The sequence below is a fragment of the Bos javanicus genome, chromosome 14, assembly GCF_032452875.1.
Source record: "Bos javanicus breed banteng chromosome 14, ARS-OSU_banteng_1.0, whole genome shotgun sequence".
Lineage (NCBI taxonomy): Eukaryota > Metazoa > Chordata > Mammalia > Artiodactyla > Bovidae > Bos > Bos javanicus.
Window position 1 is genome coordinate 843,488 of NC_083881.1, and position 18,999 is coordinate 862,486.

At 66.8% G+C, this 18,999-nt stretch overlaps 1 protein-coding gene across 1 annotated transcript; it reads left to right on the forward strand.

Moving 5' to 3' along the window:
* The first annotated feature begins 204 nt into the window (after window positions 1-204).
* Window positions 205-18,259, forward strand: EPPK1 (epiplakin 1). Its single transcript, XM_061438029.1, is given in 6 exon segments — window positions 205-291; window positions 4,566-13,662; window positions 13,665-13,728; window positions 13,731-16,589; window positions 16,592-16,767; window positions 16,770-18,259. Coding segments are annotated over 5 exon segments (13,458 nt in total). The 5' UTR covers window positions 205-291; window positions 4,566-4,599; the 3' UTR covers window positions 18,066-18,259.
* Window positions 18,260-18,999: the final 740 nt, after the last annotated feature.

Below are 18,999 nucleotides of genomic sequence, written 5' to 3' on the forward strand. Positions count from 1 at the left end.
TCGAAAGGGGCTGCGCGGCAGCCGCCCCCTCCCCACCGAGGGCGCCCTCAGGCTGCGGCGGGTGGGAGCGCCCGTGGGGCGTCGGCCAGCACCGCGCGGGACTCCAGGCCCGGGTCACGCCCTAAGGGCGCCCCCGCCCGAGGGCAGCCCCGCGTGCCCCCCGCCACCCCCAGACCAGGGCGGGGCAGCCGGGGGCGGGGCCTGCGTGGGTTTAAAGCGGGAGGCGCCCGGCGCGGGCACCGCGGCGAGCTGAGGGACTGCGAGCGGAACACTGCGGCGCCGTCCGGGCAGGTGGGCCTACACTCACACGCCTTGGGGGGCTCTCGCCCCGGCCTGTAGGGGCTGGGGTAGGGGCGCGATGCGCCTGGAGGTGGCCAAGAGGTCAGGATCCGGGAGAGCGGAGCGCTGAGGCCCGGCTCCCTCCCAACTAGCCCTGGTGGGCGGGGAGCTGGGCGGGGTGGGGGGTGGTAGGGTCCCGCCGGTCGGCCCCCCGCTCCCCGCCCCTGCGCTCGGGGCGCAGGTGGGAAGGCTGAGGTTTCCGGCATGGGTGTGGGAGACTTGGCCCGCCGGGCAGGGGTCTCGCCTGTCCCGCGGTTTCCGGGGCCGGACTGGTGCGCGCCTGGGTGGGACCCTGCAGGTCCGGTTCCTCCTGCCCGGCCCCTGCCTTGCAGGGCGGGGGGCGTTTGCCGCTGGAGCCAGTCAGTCCGAGGGCCCAGGGCGCTCTGCAGTCCGGTGGACAAACTGACAGGGTGGACGGGCTTCTGGCCCGGTGCTGGGTGAGGGAAGCCAGCACTTACCCTTGGAGGGAGCTCCTTGCCATTGGGGAGAGTGGGCACAGGGACCCCTGCGTGGGGCCAGCCCCAGGCCCTCAGGAGGCAGGGGTGGGGGGTGCGCCTCGCCTCCCTTCCAGGCTTCCGTCTGACCACTGATTTCTGCTCCCTGCACCCAGTGCACGTGGGCGGGCTCTGCTGCCTGTGCAGGCCAAAGGCCAAGGTTACTGCCTCCCTGTGCCAGCCCAGGGCACCTGGCCATTTGGTTCTCTTATCAGGTTCTGGAGAAGGAAAAGGCAACCCACTCCAGTATTCTTGCCTGGAGAATCCCCTGGACAGAGGAGCCTGGTGGGCTACAGTCCACGGGGTCGCAAAAGAGTCAGACATGACTGAACAACTAAACCTTCCCAGGTTCAGGAGGACAGCCAGCGAGCCTGTCTGCGACCCTAGCCCAGACTGGTGTGCTGCCCTAGGGGGCGGGCACCACCCTCAGGGACGTGGCCCCACCCTCCTCAGGAATTGTCCTCTCACTTCTTGTCCCCTGGGGCCCCCTGAAAGGGGCCTGCCCAGGAAGCCCCAGAAGGGGTCCTTCTCTCAGATTCCCGCTCCAGTGCTGGGACACTATCAACCCCTCCCCCAGCTGCAAGACCACCCATGCCTTCTGCCACCACTTCTCTGGTGGCCACCACCCCAGGACACCTGAGACTGGTCTGCCTGAGGCCCCGGACACCCCTCACGCACCCAGATCTGTCTCTCTTGAGCTCTGGACCCCTCTGTCCAGCTGCTTCCCCAAGGTCCCCACTTCAGACTCCAGGCCCCCACTCCCAGGCCACTCCTCACGTCCTGCCTGATCAGGGACCCGGGGGCTCGAACCAGCCCCAAGGTCATTGATGGCCAAGCAGGCCTTGGCCCAGCTGCAGTTAACCCAGCTGCCTGACTGGCCCCGTGGCCAGCAGGCCGCAGCCCCCTCCCTCCCAGAGCCGCCCCTGTGCTCTGAGGTCCCCTTGCTCCTCTGGGCCTCCTTTCTGGGTGCTGATGCTCCCCCAACAGCACCGCCCGCAGGGCCCACCCGGCTGCCCCTGACCCCATGGCCCAGAAACCCTCCCCCGTTTGCGGGTGGTGAGGTGCCCCCTTCTCTCCCACCCTGGTCCCTGCCAGACGGCAGCTGACAGGCACGGCTCTGGCCGCCTGTAGCCCTGTTTCCTGGGCCCCTCTGGCTAGTGCACACTGTCTGAAGCCAGCCCCGGGGCGAGGCACACGGTACGGGAGGAGCGGGCAGGACCCTGGGCAGGCGGGCAGCAGGGCTCCCGGCAGCATGACAGGCTCAGGGATCAGCTTCAGGGGGCTCCTGGGGCGGGAGGCGAGGAGGCCGGGGGCAGGGGGACAGGCTGGCCCTCGGTGCTGGGAAAGAGATGAGGGCACTGTCGTCACACCATGTCCTTGAACCCCGCTTCCCAGGCGCCATACTCCTCGTCCTGGGAAGTCGTGTAGGAGATGGAGGACCGATCCCGGCCTGAGACCGATCCTGAGGCTGATCCCTGAGCCTGTCATGCTGCTGCTGTGGGTTGGGCCAGGGGCATGGGGCACACGGTCTTCTCTCGCTGACCCATTCCTGCTCCCCTTGCCCACCCTCACCCTTGTCCCTGAGTCTCCCTCTCTGGCCATGGCCTTTGCTGCCAGATGGGCCAGGAGGAGCCCCCTGCAGCACTGGGGCCCAGCACTGCCTTACAGCCCCTCCTCCCGTGGCGAGGTCCACTCCCCTGCTGGGGGGGTCCCCCTTCTTGCACATCGCTAGTTCCTGGACCTGTGTGGCACCCGGCCTGTGAGCTGGGGCGGCTCGGAGCCTTCGGAGCCCATCACCACAGAGCCCCCTCAGCTGGCCCTGCCTGTGGAGACCCGGGGTTCTCCCAGTCACTCGAAGCCCTTAATAACCTTTCCTAAAGCCTGGATCTTAACCACTCTCCTCTGCCTGCACCGGAGGCCTTTGTCCCGTCTTCTCGAAGGCCTGATACTGCGCCCCGAGCACCCGCCCTCCGTGGCCTGCTTGCCTCAGGAGAGCTGGACCTCGGCGGTGCTTCTTGGACACTAGCCAGTGGCAGCGGCCGAGGGAGCAAGGATCCAGGCCAGGCCTCCGTGTCTGCCTGGGCCTGGCACAAACTCAGACTCAGGGCAGCAGACCAGGTGCTGTGCCGCTGGGGGCTGGGCCTAGCATCTAGGCAGGGAAGGAGGGGACAGGATTTTGCCCCGGGGTGGGCCCAGCTGTGGGGCACGAGGGGCTGAGCAGAGCTTAGGGTGCAAGCTCTGCAGGGCTGGGGCGGGGGAGCTGCTCCTAGGCAGTGGCGCTGGGGTACCGCAGAGCTTGAGGCTCCTTGTGAGTCCACTGGGCACAGTGTTCAGGAGGTGCTGGACGGGCTGGGCTCTAGCTGTGGTCAGGGTGAATGGGGAAATGTCACCAGGGAGGAGGGGCCCCACGCCTGGTGACCCAGAGGTCGGGTAGGTCGAATCTGAAATGCATCTGTCTGGTGTGGTGGCTGGAGCCGAGGTCACCTGAGCGAGCTCACCTGCAGAGTGGGCCAGGGTGTGAGGGGCTTTGGGCAGCTGGTCAGGAGGTGAGGATGGGTGTAACCAGGCCCAGGACTGAGGGTGTGGTTCTTTGGAACGTAGGTGTGGACTGGCCCCCGGGCGGCTGGGCGGCTTCAAACCACAGATTACTCTCCCACAGTCAGGGTGCCAGGGTCTGGGATTCGCGCGTCAGCGCTTGCTGTTTCTGGGGCCTGAAGCTGCGTGGCCCATCTGCCTCCCTCACGGGGCATCCTCCCCACATCTGTCTCCCGTGAGGACACTGTCGTGTTGGGATTAAGGCCTCCCTGCAGTGTAACTGTGCCCTAACCTATAACACCATCACATCTACAAAGATCCCGTTTCCAAATAAGGTCACAGTCACGGGTGCTGGGGATTAGGTCTTGGTTAGGTCTTGGACGTGCCTGCTGGGGAGAGGTAACCCGCCAGGGGGTGGAGGAGGGAGGTGTGTGGTTGTGGTGGGGCAGAAGGGTCGGCACCGGTCACTGACGCTCTGGGGGCCGGGCCCACAGCTGTCGGCCGAGGGGGATGGCTGTGGGGGTGCAGGGCGCCAAGCAGCGGACCAGGGGCCAACAGGGCCGGGAGACCCGAGCCTGGCCCCACCCATGGCACCAGCACCCCGGCGTGAGCTCTGGGTCCTCCTGGGCTGCTGAGGCAAGGCATGGGCACAGAGCGGCCGTGGGCCAGGGGACGCTGGCAGGCTGAGGCGGGAGACCAGGGCAGATCAGAGGATGGGGATCTGGCTGGGAAGCCCAGTGGTGAGCCAGGAGGGAGCAGAGGCCCGAGCAGCAGGGGGTCGAGGTGGGGAGGCTGTGGAGGGGTTGCCAGGCAGGGAGGTGGTAAGAGCACAGGCAGTGGAGCCTGCTTAGGGGGCGGTAGGGCGGGGGCGGGCCCTGGAGGAGACGGGAGGAGTCTGGAGGCCGAGGGGGAGGCCAAGCCACTATACCGGACCCCCGGGGGAGCGGAATGAGGGTGTGGCCAGAGGGTGGCCTGTAGGACAAGGTGGAGCCCGCGACACCCCCAGGCTACGCTGGGGTCCTAGTGCTCCTGTAGCCCCTCCTGGGACCCCAGGGCGAGAGGAAGGGGTGAAACTGGAGGCTGCCCTACCTCCCTCAGAAGGGCTGGTGGCACCGGAGGTAGGTCTAGGGTGCGGGGTGGACCTCCCACCTGCCTGGGCCATCCCAGGGCCCCTAATGGAGGCTCTCCACCCTGCAGGGAGCAGAAGTGGGTCCTCGCTGAGTTCTGCACGATGAATGGCCACACCTCTCCTCTCGACCTCCTAGTCACCGGTGGCACCGGGCCGACTGCTGTCTCCAAGACCATGAAGGCCGCGCTGGGAGCTGGTGCCCCATCTGCACCCCAGGCCAGGAGCATCGCTGGGGTGTGGGTGGAGGCCTCGGGCCGGGCCCAGGGTCTCTATGCTGCCATGAAGCAGGGTCTCCTGCCCTCTGGGCTTGGGCTGGCTCTGCTGGAGGCCCAGGCAGCCACAGGGGGCCTGGTGGACCCCACGCAGGGCCAGCTGCTCCCTGTGTCTGAGGCCCTGCAGCAGGGCCTAGTGGGCCTGGAGCTCAAGGAGAAGCTGCTGGCTGCTGAGCGTGCAGCCACTGGGTACCCTGATCCCTATGGGGGCCAGAAGCTGGCCCTTTTCCAGGCCATCGGGAAGGAGGTGGTAGACAGGGCGCTGGGGTGGAATTGGCTGGAGGCCCAGCTGGCCACTGGGGGCGTGGTGGACCCCATCCGTGGGGTGCGTGTGGCCCCTGAGCTGGCCTGCCAGCAGGGTCTCCTGGACCAGGAGACATGGCATGGGCTGTCGGAACTGGGGCCCGGCTCAAGCGCCCCGGGCTTCCTGGACCCTAACACACTGGAGCAGCTGCCCTACCGGGAGTTGCTGGGCAGGTGTGTGCAGGCGCCCGGCACGGGGCTGGCCCTGCTGCCCCTCAGGATCACGTTCCATACCCTGGGTGGGGCTGTGAGCTTGGCCGAGCTGCTGGAGGTGGGGGTCTTGGACGAGGAGACGGCCCGAGGCCTGCGGGAGGGCCGGCTGGTGGTGCCAGATGTGGGTGCACGTGCCGAGGTGCGGCGTTACCTGCAGGGCACTGGCAGTGTGGCTGGGGTCGTCTTGCTGCCCGCAGGGCACAAGAAGAGCTTCTTCCAGGCCGCGGCCGAGCATCTGCTTCCCACAGGTGCCATGCTTCTGCTCCTGGAGGCTCAGGCTGCCACCTGCACCCTGGTGGACCCAGCCACTGGCCGGCAGCTGCGGGTGGACGAGGCGGTTCGGGCAGGCCTGGTCGGCCCGGAGCTGCACAGGCAGCTCCAGGTGGCAGAGCAGGCAGTGACGGGCTACCATGACCCCTTCAGCGGCACCCGAGTTCCCCTTTTCCAGGCCATGAAGAAGGAGTTGGTGGACCGGCCTCTGGCACTCAGACTCCTGGATGCCCAGCTGGCCACAGGCGGGCTAGTGTGTCCTGCCCGCCGGCTCCGGCTGCCCGTAGAGGCTGCCCTGCGCCTCGGCTGCCTGGACAAAGAGACTCAGGAGCACCTCTCGAGGGCTGCCAGCTTCTTGGATCCCGGCACGCACGAGAGCCTCAGCTATGGGCAGCTGCTGGCCCGCTGCATCACTGACCTGGAGACGGGGCTGGCGTTCCTGCCCATCTCAGTGGGGAGCCCTGGGGAGGAGCCCCGGGGACCCCCGTTCATCGAGCACAGCACCCGGCAGGTCTTGAGTGCTGCTACGGCCACTGTCTCTGTGGGCAGGTTCCAGGGCCGGCCTGTGTCGCTCTGGGAGCTGCTCTTCTCCAAGGCAGTCCCCATGGAGCAGAGGGTGACACTGACCCAGCAGCACAGGGACGGGGCCCTCTCAGTGGAGGAGCTGGCGGCTGTGCTGAGGGCCACCCACGAGCAGGCTGCAGCCACCGCCAGAACCACCTTTGCTGGGCTCAGGGTCCCTGTGACTCCGGGAGAGCTGCTGAGAGCGGAGATCATCGGCCAGGATGTTTATGAACAGCTAGAACGTGGCCAGACCACAGCCCAGGACGTGGCCAACCTGGACTCGGTGCAGAGGTACTTGCAAGGCACTGGCTGCATCGCTGGCTTGCTGCTGCCTGGGTCCCAGGAGCCTCTCAGCATCCACGAGGCTTACAGGAAGGGGCTGCTCAGGCCGGGCATGGCGCTCATCCTCCTGGAGGCGCAGGCAGCCACTGGCTTCATCATTGATCCCAAAGAGAACAGGAGATACTCGGTGGAGGAGGCGCTGAGGGCTGGCATCATCGGGCCCGAGGTGTTTGCCAAGCTGCTGTCGGCTGAGCGTGCAGTCACCGGCTACACCGACCCCTACACCGGGCAGCAGATCTCCCTCTTCCAGGCCATGAAGAAGGACCTCATCGTGCGCGAGCACGGCATCCGCCTGCTGGAGGCCCAGATCGCCACGGGCGGCGTCATTGACCCCGTGCACAGCCACCGCGTGCCCGTGGACGTGGCCTACCAGCGCGGCTACTTCGACGAGGCGCTGAACCTGATCTTGGCCGACCCCAGTGACGACACCAAGGGCTTCTTCGACCCCAACACGCATGAGAACCTCACGTATATGCAGCTGCTGGAGCGCTGTGTGCGTGACCCCAACACGGGGCTCTATCTGCTGCCACTTACAAGTGCGCGGACCCTGCTGGCAGATGAGGCCACCCAGCAGGCCTTCCGGAGCCTGCTGCTGTCGGTGCAGCACGGGCGGTTCCGGGGACAGAGAGTGTCCGCGTGGGAGTTGGTCAACTCAGAGTATGTCAGCGAGGCACGCCGGCGGTGGCTGCTACAGAGCTTCCGGCGGCACCAGGTGTCCCTGGAGGAGGTTTCAAAGCTGCTGGAGAGGGAGGTGGAAAGCCGGGCAGACGTCGCCCTCCCCATGCTGCGGGGCCGGGTGACTGCCTGCCAGCTCCGGGAGGCTGGCGTCATAGACCAGGAGGTCCTGGACTGCGTGCTGGCGGGAACGCTCAGCGCTGAGGCCCTGCTCTGCACGGAGAGCATCCGCAGGTTCCTGTGCGGCTCGGGCACTGTGGGTGGCGTGCTCCTGCAGCCCTCCACCCGGCGGCTCAGCCTCTACCAGGCCATGAAGCACAAGCTGCTGGGGCCAGGAGTGGCCCTGGCCCTGCTGGAGGCCCAGGCAGCCACGGGGACCATGACCGACCCCCACAGTCTGGAGACCATGTCCTTGGATGAGGCTGTGTGCAGGGGGCTTGTGGGGCCAGAGCTCTACAGCAGGCTGACCTGGGCTGAGTGTGCTGTCAAGGGCTTCCCAGACCCTTTCTCTGGAAAGCTGCTGTCCCTGTTCCAGGCCATGAAGAAGGGCCTTGTCCCCATGGAGCAGGCCATCCGCCTCTTGGAGGCCCAGGTGGCCACGGGCGGGGTCATAGACCCCACCGGGCATCACCACCTCCCCATGCTCGTGGCCTTGCAGCGTGGCTACATCGACCAGGAGATGGTGTTGGCCTTGTCTGACTCAAAGACCTTCCCCACACCTGACGGCCAGGGACACATCAGCTATGCCCAGCTTCTGGAGCAGTGTGTAAAAGACGAGGCCTCTGGCCTTCACTTCTTGCCCCTGCCAGAAAGTGCCCCTGTTGTCCCCACAGATGAGCAGGTGCAGGAGACCCTGAAGGCCACGCAGGGGGCTGAGGATGGCACATCTCTCTGGGAGCTGCTGGAGTCCTGCCACTTCACTGAGGAGCAGCGGAGGGGCTTCCTGGAGGACTTCAGGGAGGGGAGGACCACGACACAGCAGCTGCAGGCGGCTGTGCGGAGGCAGGTGCAGGAGGCGGAGCTCCTGGCAGGGGCCTGCGTCATGCTGCCCGGCCCCTGCGGTGGGGTGCCCGCCGTCTGGCTGCTGGACGCTGGAGTCATCACCCGGGAGACCCTGGAGGCACTGGCACGGGGCATGCAATCACCTGCCGAGGTCGCTGAGCAGCCAACGGTGCGGGCCTGCCTATGGGGCACGGGCTGTGTGGCCGGGGTGCTGCTGCAGCCCTCAGGGGCCAAAGTGAGCATCGCCCAGGCTGTGAGGGATGGCCTCCTGCCTGCTGGCCTGGGGCAGAGACTACTGGAGGCCCAGGTGGCGTCTGGCTCTCTTGTGGATCCTTTGACCAACCAGAGACTGTCGGTGGAGGAGGCAGTCAAGGCTGGCCTGGTGGCTGGGGCTCTGAGTGAGCGGCTCCAGCTGGTTGAGAAGGCAGTGGCTGGGTACACGGACCCCTGCTCGGGAGGCTCCCTCTCACTGTGGCAGGCAGTGGAAAAGAGGCTCGTGCCTTGGAGCGAGGGCCTCCCGCTCCTGCAGGCGCAGCTGGCCACAGGGGGTGTGGTGGACCCTGTCCACAGGGTGCACCTGCCCCAGGCGGCAGCCTGCAGGCTCGGCCTCCTGGATGAGCAGACAAGCAGGATGCTAACCTCAATGGATGAAGACAGCAAATTCTTCTTCGACCCTGGCACACAGGACAAGGTGACCTACGGACAGCTCAAGGAGCGCTGTGTCCTGGACGCCGACACTGGCTTGTGGCTGCTGCCACTCTCCCAGGACATGGTGCTAGAGGTGGATGACCACACAGCAGTGGCCCTGAGGGCCATGAAGGTGCCAGTTGGGGCAGGGAGGTTCAGAGGGCTCAACATCTCACTCTGGGACCTGCTGCATTCAGAGTATGTAGGGCTCCGCAAGCGGCGGGAGCTGGCAGCACTCTGCCAGTCTGGGAGGGCCACGGCCCTGCGGCAGGTGGTCACTGCAGTCACCACCCTGGTTGAGGCCTCAGAAAGGCAGCCCTCACAGGCCACTTTCAGGGGTCTCCGGAAGCAGCTGTCAGCCAACGACCTGTTCAGGTCCCAGCTGATCGACAGGAAGACGCTGGATGAGCTGAGTCAAGGGAAGAAGACTGTGCAGGAGGTGGCAGAGATGGACCGTGTGCGGCGGTACTTGGAAGGGGGCAGCTTCATCGCTGGGGTCCTCATCCAGGACACCAGGGAGAAGATGAGCATCTCAGAAGCTCTGAGAAGAAACGTCCTGCGGCCGGGCACGGCCCTGGTGCTGCTGGAGGCACAGGCGGCCACTGGCTTCCTCATTGACCCTGTGGAGAACCGGAAGCTGACTGTGCAGGAGGCATTTGCGGCAGGGATGTTTGGCAGGGAAACCTACCAGAAGCTGCTGTCAGCTGAGCGTGCGGTCACCGGCTACACCGACCCCTATACCGGGGAACAGATCTCCCTCTTCCAGGCCATGAAGAAGGACCTCATAGTGCGCGAGCACGGCATCCGCCTGCTGGAGGCCCAGATCGCCACGGGCGGCATCATCGATCCCGTGCACAGCCACCGCGTGCCCGTGGACGTGGCCTACCAGCGTGGCTACTTCGACGAGGAGATGAACCGCGTGCTGGAGGACCCCAGTGATGACACCAAGGGCTTCTTCGACCCCAACACGCACGAGAACCTCACGTACATGCAGCTGCTGGAGCGCTGCGTGGAGGACCCCGAGACAGGGCTCTACATGCTGCAAGTCGTAAAGAAAGGAGAAACCTATGTGTACATCGATGAAGCCACAAGGCAAGCCCTGCGGTCAAAAACTACCAAAATGCACGTGGGCATGTTTGCCCAGCAGGTGGTCTCCTTCTGGGACCTGCTGTCCTCGCCGTACTTCACAGAGGAAAGGAAGAAAGAGCTTGTCCAGGGGTACAAAGCCAGGGATGTCAGCTTAGAGCAGCTGCTGAAGGTCATCACCACAACGGTCGAAGAAACAGAACAGCGAAACAAGGACATCAGGCTGGCAGCCATTGGAGGAGAGGTGACAGCTGCAGAGCTGTTCAACTCAGGAATCATTGATAAGAAGACACTGGATGCGCTACACGAGGGAACCGGGGGACAGGACCTCCGCCGCCTGCCACACGTAAAGGTCTACTTGGAAGGCAGCGGCTGCATTGCAGGGCTAACCACGCCCTCCACCCGTGAGGTGCTGAGCTTCTACGAGGCCAGCAGGAAAGGGCTCATCCCCATGGGATTTGCAGCCCAGCTGCTGGAGGCTCAGGCAGCCACAGGGTTCCTGCTGGACCCCCACAGCCACAAGAGGCTCTCCGTGGATGAGGCTGTGGCCGCTGGCCTGGTGGGTGAGGAACTGCAGGAGAGACTCCTAAATGCTGAGAAGGCCGCCAGGGGATACACAGACCCGGACACAGGACACACCATGTCCTTGTTCCAGGCAATGCAGAGGAAGCTGGTGAAACGGGAGTTGGCACTCAGACTGCTCGAGGTGCAGATGGCCACGGGGGGCATCGTGGACCCCCAGCACCACCACCGGCTTCCACTGGATGCTGCCTACAGACGCGGATGTCTGGACCAGGACACATACCCACTGGTGGCAGAGCAGAAGTGCATGAATAAACGGTTTGTGGATCCCAACACTCAGGAGAAGGTGACTTACCAGGAACTGCAGGAGAGGAGCCGCCGAGATGAGAAGACGGGCTGGGCTCTGTTCCCAGTGCTCGAGCATGAACTGGAATCACAGTTCATCGATGAGGACACCAGACGAGCGCTTGAGGCTGAGCGGGTAGACGTCAGAGTGGGGCGGTTTAAAGGACAGAGGCCGTCAGTCTGGGAATTGCTGAACTCTGAATACGTGACGGAGAACAAAAAACTGGAGTTAGTACGAAAATACAAGACAGACACAGCACATGCATTAGAAAAGGTGGTAAAAGTGATCTTTGAGATAATCAGTGAAAAGGAAAAGAATACTAAACGGCTATGGTTCAGAGGAATCAGGAAACAGATCACAGCCTCTGAACTGCTGACTTCATCCATCATCACGAAGGAGACCCTACAGGCCCTGGAGTCCGGGCAGGCCTCTGTAGATGCCATCACAAAGACTGAGGCAGTGAGGCGCTACCTAGAGGGCACCGGATGCATCGCGGGCGTGCTGGTCCCCGCCAAGGACGAGCCCGGGCGCCAGGAGAAGATGAGCATCTACCAGGCCATGTGGAAGGGCGTCCTGCGGCCGGGCACGGCCCTGGTGCTGCTGGAGGCGCAGGCGGCCACGGGCTTCGTCATCGACCCCGTGCGCAACCAGAAGCTGTCCGTGGAGGAGGCGGTGGCCGCGGGCGTGGTGGGCGGCGAGCTCCAGGAGAAGCTGCTGTCGGCCGAGCGCGCGGTCACCGGCTACACCGACCCCTACACCGGGCAGCAGATCTCCCTCTTCCAGGCCATGAAGAAGGACCTCATCGTGCGCGAGCACGGCATCCGCCTGCTGGAGGCCCAGATCGCCACGGGCGGCGTCATCGACCCCGTGCACAGCCACCGCGTGCCCGTGGACGTGGCCTACCAGCGCGGCTACTTCGACGAGGAGATGAACCGCGTGCTGGAGGACCCCAGCGACGACACCAAGGGCTTCTTCGACCCCAACACCCACGAGAACCTCACGTACGTGCAGCTGCTGCGGCGCTGCGTGCGCGACCCCGACACGGGGCTCTACATGCTGCAGCTGGCCGGCCGGGGCTCCGCCCTCCACCAGCTGGGCGAGGAGCTGCGCGCCGCCCTGCGCGACACCCGCGTGACGCTGGGCGCCGGCCCCCCGCGGGGCCAGCGCGTCTCCGTGTGGGAGCTCCTCTTCTACCGCGAGGTGTCCGAGAGTCAGCGGCAGGACCTGCTGCGCCGGTACCGGGCGGGCTCGCTGACCGCGCAGGAGGTGGGCGCCGCCCTCGTCTCGCTGCTGGCCGAGGCCGAGGCCGAGGCCGAGGCCGCGCGCCCCGGCGCCCCGGACCCTCGGGGGGCGCTGCGTGCCGCCACCATGGAGGTCCGGGTGGGCCGCCTGCGGGGGCCCGCGGTGCCCGTGTGGGACGTGCTGGCCTCTGGCTACGTGAGCGCCGCCACGCGGGAGCAGCTGCTGGCCGAGTTCGGGGCGGGGACGCTGGGCCTGCCCGCCCTGACCCGCAGGCTGACCACCATCATCGAGGAGGCTGAGGCGGCCCCCTCCCAAGGGGGCGGAGCCTCCGGGCAGCGGGAGCCCGGGCCCCAGGGGCCGGGCGAGGGGGCCGACGCCGGACCCTCCTCCGCCCAGGACGCCGAGGACGCCGCCAGGGCCCTGCAGGAGCAGGCCCTGCGCGCCGCCACCATGGAGGTGCGCGTCGGGCGGTTCCAGGGCCGGCGCGTCTCCGTGTGGGAGGTCCTCTTCTCCTCCTACCTGAGCCAGGCCCGGCGGGACGAGCTGCTGGCCCAGCACGCGGCCGGCGCCCTGGCCCTGCCCGCCCTGGTCGCCGTCCTCACCCAGCTCATCGAGGAGACGGAGGAGCGGCTGAGCAAGGTGTCCTTCCGGGGCCTGAGGCGCCAGGTGTCGGCCTCCGAGCTGCACACGTCCGGGATCCTGGGCCCCGAGACCCTGCGGGACCTGGCCCAGGGCACCAAGACCCTGCAGGAGGTGACGGAGATGGACTCGGTGAAGCGCTACCTGGAGGGCACCAGCTGCATCGCGGGCGTGCTGGTCCCCGCCAAGGACGAGCCCGGGCGCCAGGAGAAGATGAGCATCTACCAGGCCATGTGGAAGGGCGTCCTGCGGCCGGGCACGGCCCTGGTGCTGCTGGAGGCGCAGGCGGCCACGGGCTTCGTCATCGACCCCGTGCGCAACCAGAAGCTGTCCGTGGAGGAGGCGGTGGCCGCGGGCGTGGTGGGCGGCGAGCTCCAGGAGAAGCTGCTGTCGGCCGAGCGCGCGGTCACCGGCTACACCGACCCCTACACCGGGCAGCAGATCTCCCTCTTCCAGGCCATGAAGAAGGACCTCATCGTGCGCGAGCACGGCATCCGCCTGCTGGAGGCCCAGATCGCCACGGGCGGCGTCATCGACCCCGTGCACAGCCACCGCGTGCCCGTGGACGTGGCCTACCAGCGCGGCTACTTCGACGAGGAGATGAACCGCGTGCTGGAGGACCCCAGCGACGACACCAAGGGCTTCTTCGACCCCAACACCCACGAGAACCTCACGTACGTGCAGCTGCTGCGGCGCTGCGTGCGCGACCCCGACACGGGGCTCTACATGCTGCAGCTGGCCGGCCGGGGCTCCGCCCTCCACCAGCTGGGCGAGGAGCTGCGCGCCGCCCTGCGCGACACCCGCGTGACGCTGGGCGCCGGCCCCCCGCGGGGCCAGCGCGTCTCCGTGTGGGAGCTCCTCTTCTACCGCGAGGTGTCCGAGAGTCAGCGGCAGGACCTGCTGCGCCGGTACCGGGCGGGCTCGCTGACCGCGCAGGAGGTGGGCGCCACCCTCGTCTCGCTGCTGGCCGAGGCCGAGGCCGAGGCCGAGGCCGCGCGCCCCGGCGCCCCGGACCCTCGGGGGCGCTGCGTGCCGCCACCATGGAGGTCCGGGTGGGCCGCCTGCGGGGCCCGCGGTGCCCGTGTGGGACGTGCTGGCCTCCGGCTACGTGAGCGCCGCCACGCGGGAGCAGCTGCTGGCCGAGTTCGGGGCGGGGACGCTGGGCCTGCCCGCCCTGACCCGCAGGCTGACCACCATCATCGAGGAGGCTGAGGCGGCCCCCTCCCAAGGGGGCGGAGCCTCCGGGCAGCGGGAGCCCGGGCCCCAGGGGCCGGGCGAGGGGGCCGACGCCGGACCCTCCTCCGCCCAGGACGCCGAGGACGCCGCCAGGGCCCTGCAGGAGCAGGCCCTGCGCGCCGCCACCATGGAGGTGCGCGTCGGGCGGTTCCAGGGCCGGCGCGTCTCCGTGTGGGAGGTCCTCTTCTCCTCCTACCTGAGCCAGGCCCGGCGGGACGAGCTGCTGGCCCAGCACGCGGCCGGCGCCCTGGCCCTGCCCGCCCTGGTCGCCGTCCTCACCCAGCTCATCGAGGAGACGGAGGAGCGGCTGAGCAAGGTGTCCTTCCGGGGCCTGAGGCACCAGGTGTCGGCCTCCGAGCTGCACACGTCCGGGATCCTGGGCCCCGAGACCCTGCGGGACCTGGCCCAGGGCACCAAGACCCTGCAGGAGGTGACGGAGATGGACTCGGTGAAGCGCTACCTGGAGGGCACCAGCTGCATCGCGGGCGTGCTGGTCCCCGCCAAGGACGAGCCCGGGCGCCAGGAGAAGATGAGCATCTACCAGGCCATGTGGAAGGGCGTCCTGCGGCCGGGCACGGCCCTGGTGCTGCTGGAGGCGCAGGCGGCCACGGGCTTCGTCATCGACCCCGTGCGCAACCAGAAGCTGTCCGTGGAGGAGGCGGTGGCCGCGGGCGTGGTGGGCGGCGAGCTCCAGGAGAAGCTGCTGTCGGCCGAGCGCGCGGTCACCGGCTACACCGACCCCTACACCGGGCAGCAGATCTCCCTCTTCCAGGCCATGAAGAAGGACCTCATCGTGCGCGAGCACGGCATCCGCCTGCTGGAGGCCCAGATCGCCACGGGCGGCGTCATCGACCCCGTGCACAGCCACCGCGTGCCCGTGGACGTGGCCTACCAGCGCGGCTACTTCGACGAGGAGATGAACCGCGTGCTGGAGGACCCCAGCGACGACACCAAGGGCTTCTTCGACCCCAACACCCACGAGAACCTCACGTACGTGCAGCTGCTGCGGCGCTGCGTGCGCGACCCCGACACGGGGCTCTACATGCTGCAGCTGGCCGGCCGGGGCTCCGCCCTCCACCAGCTGGGCGAGGAGCTGCGCGCCGCCCTGCGCGACACCCGCGTGACGCTGGGCGCCGGCCCCCCGCGGGGCCAGCGCGTCTCCGTGTGGGAGCTCCTCTTCTACCGCGAGGTGTCCGAGAGTCAGCGGCAGGACCTGCTGCGCCGGTACCGGGCGGGCTCGCTGACCGCGCAGGAGGTGGGCGCCGCCCTCGTCTCGCTGCTGGCCGAGGCCGAGGCCGAGGCCGAGGCCGCGCGCCCCGGCGCCCCGGACCCTCGGGGGGCGCTGCGTGCCGCCACCATGGAGGTCCGGGTGGGCCGCCTGCGGGGGCCCGCGGTGCCCGTGTGGGACGTGCTGGCCTCCGGCTACGTGAGCGCCGCCACGCGGGAGCAGCTGCTGGCCGAGTTCGGGGCGGGGACGCTGGGCCTGCCCGCCCTGACCCGCAGGCTGACCACCATCATCGAGGAGGCTGAGGCGGCCCCCTCCCAAGGGGGCGGAGCCTCCGGGCAGCGGGAGCCCGGGCCCCAGGGGCCGGGCGAGGGGGCCGACGCCGGACCCTCCTCCGCCCAGGACGCCGAGGACGCCGCCAGGGCCCTGCAGGAGCAGGCCCTGCGCGCCGCCACCATGGAGGTGCGCGTCGGGCGGTTCCAGGGCCGGCGCGTCTCCGTGTGGGAGGTCCTCTTCTCCTCCTACCTGAGCCAGGCCCGGCGGGACGAGCTGCTGGCCCAGCACGCGGCCGGCGCCCTGGCCCTGCCCGCCCTGGTCGCCGTCCTCACCCAGCTCATCGAGGAGACGGAGGAGCGGCTGAGCAAGGTGTCCTTCCGGGGCCTGAGGCGCCAGGTGTCGGCCTCCGAGCTGCACACGTCCGGGATCCTGGGCCCCGAGACCCTGCGGGACCTGGCCCAGGGCACCAAGACCCTGCAGGAGGTGACGGAGATGGACTCGGTGAAGCGCTACCTGGAAGGCACCAGCTGCATCGCGGGCGTGCTGGTCCCCGCCAAGGACGAGCCCGGGCGCCAGGAGAAGATGAGCATCTACCAGGCCATGTGGAAGGGCGTCCTGCGGCCGGGCACGGCCCTGGTGCTGCTGGAGGCGCAGGCGGCCACGGGCTTCGTCATCGACCCCGTGCGCAACCAGAAGCTGTCCGTGGAGGAGGCGGTGGCCGCGGGCGTGGTGGGCGGCGAGCTCCAGGAGAAGCTGCTGTCGGCCGAGCGCGCGGTCACCGGCTACACCGACCCCTACACCGGGCAGCAGATCTCCCTCTTCCAGGCCATGAAGAAGGACCTCATCGTGCGGGAGCACGGCATCCGCCTGCTGGAGGCCCAGATCGCCACGGGCGGCGTCATCGACCCCGTGCACAGCCACCGCGTGCCCGTGGACGTGGCCTACCAGCGCGGCTACTTCGACGAGGAGATGAACCGCGTGCTGGAGGACCCCAGCGACGACACCAAGGGCTTCTTCGACCCCAACACCCACGAGAACCTCACGTACGTGCAGCTGCTGCGGCGCTGCGTGCGCGACCCCGACACGGGGCTCTACATGCTGCAGCTGGCCGGCCGGGGCTCCGCCCTCCACCAGCTGGGCGAGGAGCTGCGCGCCGCCCTGCGCGACACCCGCGTGACGCTGGGCGCCGGCCCCCGCGGGGCCAGCGCGTCTCCGTGTGGGAGCTCCTCTTCTACCGCGAGGTGTCCGAGAGTCAGCGGCAGGACCTGCTGCGCCGGTACCGGGCGGGCTCGCTGACCGCGCAGGAGGTGGGCGCCGCCCTCGTCTCGCTGCTGGCCGAGGCCGAGGCCGAGGCCGAGGCCGCGCGCCCGGCGCCCCGGACCCTCGGGGGGCGCTGCGTGCCGCCACCATGGAGGTCCGGGTGGGCCGCCTGCGGGGGCCCGCGGTGCCCGTGTGGGACGTGCTGGCCTCCGGCTACGTGAGCGCCGCCACGCGGGAGCAGCTGCTGGCCGAGTTCGGGGCGGGGACGCTGGGCCTGCCCGCCCTGACCCGCAGGCTGACCACCATCATCGAGGAGGCTGAGGCGGCCCCCTCCCAAGGGGGCGGAGCCTCCGGGCAGCGGGAGCCCGGGCCCCAGGGGCCGGGCGAGGGGGCCGACGCCGGACCCTCCTCCGCCCAGGACGCCGAGGACGCCGCCAGGGCCCTGCAGGAGCAGGCCCTGCGCGCCGCCACCATGGAGGTGCGCGTCGGGCGGTTCCAGGGCCGGCGCGTCTCCGTGTGGGAGGTCCTCTTCTCCTCCTACCTGAGCCAGGCCCGGCGGGACGAGCTGCTGGCCCAGCACGCGGCCGGCGCCCTGGCCCTGCCCGCCCTGGTCGCCGTCCTCACCCAGCTCATCGAGGAGACGGAGGAGCGGCTGAGCAAGGTGTCCTTCCGGGGCCTGAGGCGCCAGGTGTCGGCCTCCGAGCTGCACACGTCCGGGATCCTGGGCCCCGAGACCCTGCGGGACCTGGCCCAGGGCACCAAGACCCTGCAGGAGGTGACGGAGATGGACTCGGTGAAGCGCTACCTGGAAGGCACCAGCTGCATCGCGGGCGTGCTGGTCCCCGCCAAGGACGAGCCCGGGCGCCAGGAGAAGATGAGCATCTACCAGGCCATGTGGAAGGGCTTCCTGCGGCCGGGCACGGCCCTGGTGCTGCTGGAGGCGCAGGCGGCCACGGGCTTCGTCATCGACCCCGTGCGCAACCAGAAGCTGTCCGTGGAGGAGGCGGTGGCCGCGGGCGTGGTGGGCGGCGAGCTCCAGGAGAAGCTGCTGTCGGCCGAGCGCGCGGTCACCGGCTACACCGACCCCTACACCGGGCAGCAGATCTCCCTCTTCCAGGCCATGAAGAAGGACCTCATCGTGCGCGAGCACGGCATCCGCCTGCTGGAGGCCCAGATCGCCACGGGCGGCGTCATCGACCCCGTGCACAGCCACCGCGTGCCCGTGGACGTGGCCTACCAGCGCGGCTACTTCGACGAGGAGATGAACCGCGTGCTGGAGGACCCCAGCGACGACACCAAGGGCTTCTTCGACCCCAACACCCACGAGAACCTCACGTACGTGCAGCTGCTCCAAAGGGCTACTCGTGACCCTGAAACGGGGCTCTTATTTCTTTCTCTCAGTGTATAATGATTATTCATCGTCCGGAGAAATTTTTTTTCTTCTGTTTAATTATTGATTACAATTTGTTTTTAAATTTTTCTCGTGATATCTCAATTCATTATATTTTATTTTCATGTTAATTACGTTCCTGTGTTTCACCTTGTTTTGATTGTAATCTCTTATATTTGTCTATTTCCATTAAAGTGATAACCTTCATCGTCTATTTTTTCTGTTCAGTTTTTAATTTACCGATCTTTGAAATTTCTTCTGTGAAATCTGTATAGAATCTAGCTTATTTCGAATCAAGGGTTCTCTCCTTTTTACCTGTATTTATCGTGGTAGATGGGGATTCCCTGGTGGCTCATATGGTAAAAATGTCTCTCTGTAATGTGGAAGACCCAGGTTCAATCCCTAGATGGGGAAGATCCCCTGAAGAAGGAAATGGCAACCAATTTGATACTCTTACCTGGAAAATCCCATGGTTGGAGAAGCCTGTTAGTCTATAGTCCTCGAGGTTGCAAAGAGCTCACACGACTGAGCGACTTCACTTTCACTTTTTACCACAGTAGAGGCTACGCATGATTCGTTAAAATCCCATTTCATCTAAATGGCTTCTTCATGTTGATTTTTTTTTATTTTCTGGTTTGACTAAATCATTTTTCTTCAATTTCTTGCTTTAGTGAATGCTCGTGGCTCTCAGTTTGCTGTCCTCCTGCCCTGGTTTTCCATGGTAATGCTGTGCTTTGCAGAGGCTGGGCTCATTCTGTCACTTGATGCCACTGTCCCTGTTAGCCTGACCCCTGTGCGTTCTCCTCATCAAATTTGTTTGATGGTGTGGCCTTTACAGTGATCCATGATCACTTCCTTCCTCAGTGATCAGTGCAAAGAAATAGGGGAAAACAATAGAACGGGAGAGACTAGAGATTTCAAGAAAATTGGAGCTACCAAGGGAACATTTCTT